General features: G+C 31.0%; 1 protein-coding gene and 2 long non-coding RNA genes across 3 annotated transcripts in view; 2 read left to right on the top strand and 1 right to left on the bottom strand.

Moving 5' to 3' along the window:
- LOC126739009 (uncharacterized) overlaps nucleotides 1-3,424 on the top strand; it is a 156,628-nt gene extending 153,204 nt beyond the window's left edge. Inside the window, exons 2-3 of the long non-coding RNA XR_007661520.1 lie at nucleotides 2,622-2,742; nucleotides 2,806-3,424. This is a non-coding gene — a long non-coding RNA (uncharacterized LOC126739009). The remainder of the gene's footprint in view (nucleotides 1-2,621; nucleotides 2,743-2,805) is intronic.
- Nucleotides 3,425-4,708: 1,284 nt separating this feature from the next.
- Nucleotides 4,709-8,154, bottom strand: LOC126738723 (uncharacterized). Its single transcript, XM_050444163.1, has 4 exons — nucleotides 7,981-8,154; nucleotides 7,663-7,825; nucleotides 6,959-7,082; nucleotides 4,709-5,218 (listed from the first exon to the last, which is right to left on the bottom strand). Exons 2-4 carry the CDS (start codon nucleotides 7,821-7,823, stop codon nucleotides 5,009-5,011), a joined length of 495 nt encoding a protein of 164 aa, XP_050300120.1. The 5' UTR covers nucleotides 7,824-7,825; nucleotides 7,981-8,154; the 3' UTR covers nucleotides 4,709-5,008.
- A 90-nt stretch (nucleotides 8,155-8,244) lies between these two features.
- On the top strand, nucleotides 8,245-10,039 carry LOC126738724 (uncharacterized). Its single transcript, XR_007661425.1, has 4 exons — nucleotides 8,245-8,289; nucleotides 8,558-8,924; nucleotides 9,064-9,189; nucleotides 9,790-10,039. It is a non-coding gene; the product is annotated as an uncharacterized LOC126738724 (long non-coding RNA).
- Nucleotides 10,040-10,584: the final 545 nt, after the last annotated feature.

The following is a 10,584-nucleotide window of genomic DNA, read 5'->3' as shown; positions in this document are numbered from 1 at the left end:
CAAGAAACAATAAACAATCGTCACAACAACACAAGCAAGACAAACAACAATCGGTCATTAAAATATTTCATTAATCACATTTTTAATTAAAAAGGTAAAATATCGGTGTAATCAATAAGATAGAAATAAGCATACTCTGTGATAACACTCACCCTTTCTTGTAGTAAAACACTACACCAAACCAACACAGCTTATTTCACGTCGCAACACCCTTTATTGTTTTTATTAAATAACTTCACTCTTTAGTGACCAAAACTTAAATGAATTTTATAAACCAAATAATTATCTCAGACTCTTTTATCGAAACCCATAAAAATAATTCCCGAGGGGAAACGCTAAGTGTAAAACGTATTTGGTTACTACCGCTGAGCTAGCTTTAGTTTTGTAAATATCCTGGACCTCTTTTCGGTCAGACCGATAAATTTCATCTTAATGACTAAGAAAAATATTTCAATTCGTTAGAAAATAAACAGGGTCTTACATATATATATAATATGTTCCAGAAAAAAAAAACACTTTGTAAAACTCAGTTTAGTTTAAACTCAGTCTCTTTGTAAACTCAAGTGTTGCAATGGATTCTAGCCTGTCCCCTCTTTTAACTGAATTATTTATGTCAACATAGAGTTAAATATTATAAAACAAATAGCTTCTAACAACCACTCTCCCTTGAAATTAATCAATTAAATTTATTTCAAACATTTAAATAAAAATCTGATAATCAAACAACCAGACGATCAAAAATATTATCCAATCCCCTTTTGGGGTACGATTTCATACCAAATCAAAAACATATTTAATTCATATAACATCAATACTAGTTTTCAAACTAAACATACATTAAGATCTTTTGTTATCAACTGTAAGGACAAAATCCCGTCAGAAAAAAAATCAGGAGTCTATCAGATGGGGTGCTCGAGTGAGAATTGCAATGCATTTTACATTGGACAGACCGGTAGAAGGTTTTCTACACGTATCAATGAACACTGTAGAGAGATTGAGAAGGGAAAAATCCGGAATATTTGCCCTACAAGCATCAAATACATGCTACTGTTTTAAAGCTTTCACATTTCTGCTGGAAAAGCAATAAACTTGATCTGTTGGAATTACTCGAAATAAATAAAGCTACACAAAACAACCACCATTGCTTACTGTATTAATGATCAAGTACATCATTCTTGCCTTTACTTTTTCAACTCACTGTGTCTTAACTCTTTATAGTCTCTTAATACATCGTTTCTTACCCTTTACAATTTCTTTTATATAGTACTGATCCGTTGCTTTCCTTCTTCACAACGTACGAATCATTATGTTAACCACGCTATCTAATATGTTCTCTATGAACCTTCTGCTTTCCTCTTGCTTTTACCAAAAAATCGTAGTAACACACCATCAGTGGCGAAGCGTACGAGTAGACAAGGTAGACACTGTCTACCCAAAATTATCCAGTTATTTCTTATTAATTTATTACGTAATTATTTCATGTAATTGTTGAATTCAAATTAAAAAAAAAAATAACACAGAATGTAGTCGCTCTCCTTACTATTATTATATAGTATCTAAACGGCTATAATATCTATCTATCTATAATATCTAAGGCTCGCCCCACCTGACGCACCAATTAAAATAAAAATGCAGGGCTGACACCCAATTAATGTATACCAGCCCCAGGAAGACACATTGATATTTGTCTTCCGAAATTTGGAGCATCTAATCGAACCATGTACGCATCAAGCAGGTGACAGAGGTCCAGCCGCATCAGTATTCAGCCTATTACGTATGCAAAATTTACTCGCGGGAAAGACATTTGAGCTTTTGTCTATCGAAGTCGACCAGCTATTTTATTATGCTCTTGAGGGTTATTGTTTATGGACACGCTTGATCTGGTCGGCCGCAATACATCTTCAGTTTTGTTATATATTAGTTTTATAATATTTTGTTAATAATTAGTATTTTTATTTTTCGGGTGTATAGAAAAGATTTTTTTAGTGGATATTTTAGTGGTTATTTATGAACGACTGTTTGATATTGGCAATTGTATTTTAGTTGTGTTTTTATTTGTCTTTAATTAATTTTAAAATAATGGATATTATGGATTTATAAGTTATGGTTATACCTATGTTGTGTTTTTTTTGTAAGTAGTATTTATTTTTATCTATCTATATTTTTATGCTAGTAGTAATTATTTTTTTCCTTTTTATATCACTACATATTTTTCTCTTTCAGTTAATATTTCATGCGCTTTCATTCTCGATTTCATTAAAGTGAATAATATTGAATACACATTTTTTTCTAATTAACAATTTTTATTGTTTGTCTACCCGAAAGAAAAGTTCACGCTTCGCCACTGCACACCATCAGGTACCATGGTACTTTTAGAACTTCTTCCATAGCTGTCACCTACGTTTTAGTTTAGAATATATATTTTTTAGCACACTGTTTGGTGCTTGTCAACAACAGAATGTAAATAAATAAAATTAAAAAAATATAATAAATAGAGGGTTTTTTTATATGGAATCAAACCCTGGGGCGCATATTTAATGCCAATTTTAAACCTTTGTAAGTGTACCTTATATTATTTTTTTAAGTTTTTTCTATGTCTGTTTGTCTTTTTTTTCTTTTAGTACCCCCTGATGATGGACATGTCCACTGTGTCCAAAACATGTAGAGAATTTTAAACAACTAAATGTTAAATAAATAAGTGGAGGGAGACTGCACGACAGGGACACTACGACTCCACTGCAAGTATGGACTATTTCTTAACAATTATTTTATAATTTAAATAAGAACCAATTACATTCATTGTAGCACTCTAAGGATAGCCTAATATAGATCGAGATGTCAGTATTAAAATCTATAACTTTAGTTATATCTGTTATGCTTGCCTCATACATGCATCATTCGGGAGCCGATCTACGGAAAGCAGCATGTTTCCATGACTCTCGCGCGCATCTCATGATTCTTATGCCAATTGAGCCGTTCAGCGGAAAAGTGGTCTAACTCCCTTAAAGTAGAAATTTAGAAAATTGATATTTTGCATCTGGATGAATTAAAAAATCACAGTAACATATTCTTTACTTTTTTGTACATATTTATAATAACCCTTTACTAAAATTTCATATGGTAAACATTTTTACTGATTGCGCCCATTAATTACATTTTTGCCGCCCAATGTCATTCTTCCAGTAAGTTTTTTTCAAAAACATAGCGGAAAAGTGGTATAACTTGGAGAGTTATATCACTTTTCCTCGTAAAAGTTAACCAAATTTCACAAAACTGATGAACCAAAGAAAAATAATAGCTGTAGTATGTTTACTATGATATCTATTACTGATAAAAGTGTTCAAAAAATATAGAGCTTGAAGAGCAAAACATTACTACTACTTATCTTACATACTAAACTTACAGTAAGGAGAGTAAGAACAAGTTATTAAACAAATTGATCTTCATCAGAATCGGATAATGGACCATACAGCATCTTCTTTTGTCAGTAAGTCCAGGAAGAACTGATGCTGAATCAGGGGAATCCACTGAAGAAGTTCTATCATATCTTTTTTCTTAGCTACAGTAACTGATCTACACACTACGTACCATAACACTAAAGAAACCTGACTAAACAAGAAAAAGCAAGTTTAATAGGATCTGGCGCGACATCGGAACAGCGTGGTGCCTTGACTTATACCACTATTCCAGCGAACAAATCCATTATGTTGAGAGAAATAACGTTAGGAAGCTCTTATCTTAGCTAAGTTAAAATTTTGACTTATACCAGTTTTCGACTGAATATATTAGACCAGTAGAAACATAATTAATGGTATAACTCAAAAATTAAAAAATATTGACATATACCACTTTTCCTCTGAGCGGCTCAATTGTCCCTACATTCTAAACGTTTATTAGCTGGTATCTTTAATATTAACTTCACTGACTTAACATTGCCACATCGTACTTCTCTTTTAAGTATATTGGAGTCTTACGACTTAAAACTGCATGTACTCTCTCCCACACGAATAACATTCTCATCTGCAACTCGTATTGATTATTTGTGTACAAATTTCAATGATGTGTCGTGAACAGTACTCTCCTCTTGTATTTTTGACCAATCAAGCCATTCTTGCTTAGATTCCATGCACGATTAGATTGTCTTTGTCTCATTATGTAAGAAGAATTTTCTTCTGCTACAGCATTGATTAATTGGAATGGCTCCTGATCCATTTATCTTATTTTTTTATATGCTATGTGGTAAGATACATCAGTGTTTTCCTAAAAAAGGCCTAAAATGAGAAATAGAAAACTATAGGTAACATCAGACCTCAGAGTTTCATCTAAAAATCTCCGTTTCATGACTAAGCTGTGCAAATTTCTAATGGTACCTATATCAAAATAATCTGCCTCTGAAATGTGGTCAGTTTTTTATCTTCTTTGCGACTCTATCACTTTAAATTCTTAAGAATAGCCAATGCGTCAGAAAGATAAGGATACACCTTGAATAAACAAAATCTTATTTAAAATCGTTAAACTCAAGAAACATCTTTGGACAAAATATAAACGTTTGAACAACAATATTAGTAGAACTTTATAATTTAATACGCCTTTAAAAATAAATCAATCTGATTGGGATTTTTAACATAATAACCATTTAAATTTTCTTTAATAGATGTAATCTATTCTATTTAAGGATAGAAAACAAAAATCAAATAAAAAAACGATACAGTTTATAAACATAGTATAATTAGAATAATAACAATAAAGAAACAAAAAATATTAGAAAAATTTTACAAAAGGGCAATTTTTCATAAGTTAATCACGATATTAGGCTTTGGTTTTAGTATACAATCCGATTTTTGCTATATTTTAATTTTGTTTTTTTAAGTACATATTAAGAATGGCACGAGAAAAAAACCGACAATGGCCAAATAAAAAATGAATTTATCGACAGTATCGCGAGACATTTAGGACCATGTCTTGTGATACAGTGAACAAAAGTATAATAATTTTTAGTGAATATCTATTAATTTTTCTTCCTCACAATTCGTCTAAAGTGATCCAGCCTGTTGCTTAATCTACGTTTAGGTTTTGATACTTTTTTCTCCATCTTCATTTCATAATACTCCTTATCGACATCGATGAATCTGGCAAGCCTTTTCATTTGCTTCATTTCTTTTTCATCCATTGTTGGTTTTTCTTCTGCTAGTTCAACACCGGGGGGATGCATTCTCATCTAAAAAGCGTCAAAAAAATAATTTTAAAATATTAAGGATAAAATAATTCAAAGTTGGTTGTATTGAATACTTTCTATTACTTGTTTTGTATAACTTGTAAGCAATAACTGAATGTCACACTTCTTTAGACAAATTTATATCATTATTTTATGGATGTCCTTTTTATATCGCAATTTATGCATTGATATTGAGAATAATCTACTACAACTTGTAAGTGCCTAAATATTTCTCATCAATATTGTTGACAGCTACAAACATATATTTATTTTACATAATCGTTTGTGGGACCTACCTGCTTATAAAGCCAATGTAGGAACTCGCCATTTCTTTAGATAACCATTCTGATAATACTTCAATTAAATTGTAATGCCAAACTATATACTTCAAAAGAGCAAATTGAAATACGACATGCGAAGAAAAATAAAATCGCATTCAAAATACTTTTAAAGAAACATAATAATGAAGTGGGAAAAAAAGTGTAAAAATAGTGTTTTATTGTGTGTTATATATGGTAAAAGAATACATGTTTACTAGTACATTTACAAATTAAATACATTGTTAGCAAGTTAAACCATCACCATTTTGTTAAAACCCCTTACCCTTCACCATTTTAACCCATATTATATTACACTATAAAGTATACAAAAGGGTAACCAAATATATGTGGTAAAATATCTAATAAACTACAAGGCAGTGCTATAAATAGGAAGCAGGTATCATTATTTTATTATCAGATTAGTTTTCTGTGTCCTTTGCGTTAGTCTTCCGACGAAGCCTTTTTTAGTCTTTTCTGTAAAAAAATTAAATATTTTTAAATGAATAAAGATGATATTTACATGGATTTAAGTCTTATGAGAAAATGTTGTTTCTGACCAACAAATAAAGGTATTTACCTCACAGAAGCAAGTCTCATTTTATTTGTTGAATATCCTAGAATGCACTACGCCAAGAAAGTATCGCATCGCCATTAAAAATACAAAATCTGTCGGCATATAATTGTTTCTTTAATCTTCTTAGTCTTTAATTACATTACTACCTTTTAAGCAAGATTCATTTCTCTTATTGAAGATCGACGCAGTCAGCAATATGTTACTTATTTAGTTGGCGTTAATCATTCTCCATTGGTTGCTAGAAAGGAAATAGGATAGTACTATCAACTGCATTCGTATATAATCGATTTTTGATTCTACAAGTTCATCGTAACAGATGGTTAGCAATTGCCAGAAAGCACTAAATTGGAATAGAAGATTGGAGGAACAGATTGGGGGTAACGTGCTCTAGAAGTGTTGAGATTTATTTGCCGACAGATATATTAGATATATTTTTTATAGCATGTTGTGCCTTATGTCAGAATTATAGCTAACGATTTTCTCTTATTGCATGATAGTGCCCGCCCGCATGTAGCTAAAATAGGTACTAAGTATCTTCAGGAGGTCGTTAGGATATCAGAGGCTGACCAGCCTATGCAGTTTTGATTTAAATTCGAAATAGTACGTTTGAAACAAGCTCTAATCTTGAAGACCTGCTAAGGTTAATAACTGCATAATAGAAGAGTGTGAATTTGCAAGTGTACGTCCACGGATAGTTTCTTGGCGGAGTGTTTATTGGATGTATTGCGTTGGTTGTCTAAAATTGCCACGTGGGCCGTAAACACAAATTTGTTGGCGTCTAAGATAATGCTTATTTTTTACAAATGTATTTTAAAATATTTCTAGTTATTTCTGATATTTTAGTCTTACCATTATTCTGTATTTTTCTTTGCAAGCATAACTACTTTCATCAACATCTTGATAACAGTCGCTTTTGTAGTCTTCGGGAATTGGACCGCCTTCGAATTCGCACAGTTTTTTCAACGGTTTGGCTCTGAAAATAGAAATTTTCATCATATTACAACTTAATTCTTGTTATGATATTTATTATTTATATATCCAAAATATCAACTCAGCTGAAGAGAATTCCTGCAAATACAAATTGTCGGTAAGGTTACGTCGTATAGTCGATACGATCCTCTGGCACTTATCTACGCTAATTAGAGATTTTTTATAACGATCGAGAAAAGAAGAATGTTTTCTCTAAAAGAAATGTTTGTAAAAAACTAGTTATGATAATTTGTTAGTGAAGTTGAAGTGGAATAAGGAGAAGTAGGTAGCTCTTAGAGTGGTTTGAGAGCCACAGATCAAAATGTCCCAGCTTTAAAAAAACCACTCAGCTTCTTGCATACTGTATTTATATTTATACATTAAAATTATTTTAAATTTACAGATATTCTTGCGGGTTAATAGATGACACAAAAAAACTTAAAAGTAACAAATATGTTTCTAGTTCAACTCATTAAAATATATCAAGTATACCTACGATTAAATAATTCTTAAAGCCAATGACTAAAAACTATGTATAAATTATTAAAATATTCAATTTAAATCCTTAATAAAAAAAAACTTACTTGACTATAAGCTTATCCATTCCTGTAGGCTTATGAATAGGGCAGTAAAACACATCTGGAGTATTTTTATCGAAAACAATACTCTTTCTCATAATATCTTTTGCTGCTAGGGTTACAACGAAGAAAATGCAAAAAAAGGTTATAGTTATTAGAGACTTCATTCCTAAAATTTAATAACGAATAAGTCAATTAGGCCTTGAAAAAAGACCCACATTAAGCTAATATATTTCCTACTTTCCCCACAATAATCTTAATTATACTCATATTTAATTTATTAGAACAATGACCTTATTACTCAATAGAATTATATCAACTTACTTGTTCCTCAAATCCTTGCTAAAATAACTTAAATTATATACTAAACTATGGTAACTTTTAAGGAAAGAAAAAATATGGTACTGTCGATCCCGGATCGAAATTTAAGGCGTTTCTTTTGTGTTCAGTACCTCGATGACGCGATTATTCTACCTACTTAGCAGTACCGTATGAAAGACTGTCAATCGCCCCTTCTCTTTTCCCGCCTTCATAATCTTGACCAAGGATGGTGCCTGAGAGAGTACTATGCCAGTATCTTAATAAAATTGTTGTTGTATTGTTTGGTTAGTTTCGCATAATACGCGCGAAAAGGTTCGAATATTTTATTGGTATATATTTAAGTGATATTATTACTAAATAAACTAATTTAATTATATTAATAATTCAAACAAATAGGTAAAAATATATTTTTTTTAGTACGAAAAGATGGTGAATAATATGCTCTTTTTCAATTTGCCTGAAAAAGTGTTATATTGGTATTTTTTTGTCCCCATATTAATTAAAGTTCTCTATTTTTTCACTTTTTCTATTTGCGTACTAGAATTTCCAAGGGAACTATATATTTCCCACTAAATTTAAGGGCATGGTATAGTAGAACGAAATTTAATTGGAGCTATACTGCCGTGTTAAGAATAAAGCGGCCCACTCACGAGCGAGCATCGAGCGAGCCTAACATGTTGTTGCGGTGGCCACACACAATTGCAAATTTTGATCGAACATCAGTTTAACAAGTGCGCACATTCAGTCGAAGTCGGCCCATTGTACCTAGCATGGAATTGTTATCGAAGCGACAGAAGCTGGCAATTGCAATAGGCCTCACAATAATATCTGAGAAAAAGAAAAATAAAATAAGAGTGGCTTTTAAACCGGACAAAGTACTCGCACATGAATTTGTTGCAAGAACTTAAATCTTTCTTTAGAGGTGTTTTTTTACCTATTTTTTTAGTGTAAGTACCTATGATCTTATCTATAAAATACATCTACTTTGTGACTTCGAAAATATTTATTATATCTTCCTTACCTGTGAATTCTTACTTTCCTCATCACTCTCAATCTCAATCATAGACGATTTGCCTTTTCTTACAGTTTCACAATCAGCCGTAACTAAAAGAAGCTCATAATACCAAAGAGAAGGTTCATATACATCATCAGGTGAGGTCCCCGTTCCTTTTGACTTGATTACTTTTCTGAGTTCTCTTCGAAACGATGCCCGTAAGCATTTTATTTTTTTATTTACAAATTCTTTATCCGCATCAGGAAAAATAGACTTGCATTTTTCAATTTTGAGATTTTCTGGTATTTCACATCATATCAAAGTTTTACATCTATTTGTTAGATCAAAATGTCGTAAAACATTCATTACCGGCCAGCAAACTATATTATTTCTTTGTCGTATGTGAAATTATGCTCACTTTGTTAAGCAAAATTGTCCAAACTGCATATTTTTAGGTATATATGTCATATTTGCTGTTCAAATACGACAAATAAACCTAACATAGCATACATGCGACATATTTACTTAATAATAAAGTAGATACGTCAAATTGATTTAACACCGGAAAAAGGTATTTGATTTCGAAGATTATAAAGATGCTGTTCAAAAAGCTAACTCGTCCAAAGTAAAATTAATTGAAATGAAAATTAACAATTTGTTCAATTGGGAAGACAAAAGTTCTCAGTATATTTTAAGCAGAATAAATCCTCGGCCATATTTAAACAATATGGTGCAGGTTGATTTTGAAAGAGAAAATCAGTTATTATCGTACAAATGCAAATTTAATGAACAAGAGGCTATAGCATTAAATTTTTTAGTAGCAAAACACCGTCCGAACGTTTTTCGTGGCATAAGTCAAAATAGGAAGGACACTCTTATAAAATGACTTGGTGGAATTATTCCCACTACCAGAATGAATTTTTGGAATAATTTGCCAGTATCCGAACATCCTGTGAATGAAGATGAATAAATTATTAATCATAATCAAAATTTCAGTTGACATAATATTGCTGTGTATTTATTGGATAAGTTAAAGTGTTCGTTTTAGTTACAAATACAAATATTATTTTTTTTAGTTACGTTAAACGTTGTTTAAGTTTATCAGTTAGGTTTACTATTAAGTTACAGCTCAGCGTCTCATAAGCATTAAATATATCATTTTGTAGAATCATTTATATGAAAAACTTGAAGTTATAATATATATTTAAACCTTTGTTAAGTGTAGTTTTTCTATAGACATGGTCACTTATGATTTGTTAATCTTCATTACTATTTTAGTTGCTGATTTTTAGGCAAATTTGTCGTAACTAACAAAAACATGTTTTATACTCTTAATTTCTTGAAAACAAGTTTATAATTAAATTTTACGTCACAAAATTTATACATTAAGGTTAATTCAATTTCAAGGATATTAGTACTTACGATGGCAGAAAGGCAAAATGTTTTTTCTCATTTTCTCAAAATATTCAAATATGGAGATACGACTCTTATTTTAACAGGGCAGTATAATCAAATTTTAAATTACCCGCTTTTATGAAGTCACAAACCCATTTTCACTTCTGGTTAGTACTACTCCTCAACATTCAGAGGGCGCAACAGTCAATCACCGTTCA

This window comes from Anthonomus grandis, chromosome 7 (assembly GCF_022605725.1).
Source record: "Anthonomus grandis grandis chromosome 7, icAntGran1.3, whole genome shotgun sequence".
Taxonomy (NCBI): domain Eukaryota; kingdom Metazoa; phylum Arthropoda; class Insecta; order Coleoptera; family Curculionidae; genus Anthonomus; species Anthonomus grandis.
Note: the sequence above shows the minus strand (reverse complement) of the source record. Positions and strands in the feature narration are given on the sequence as shown.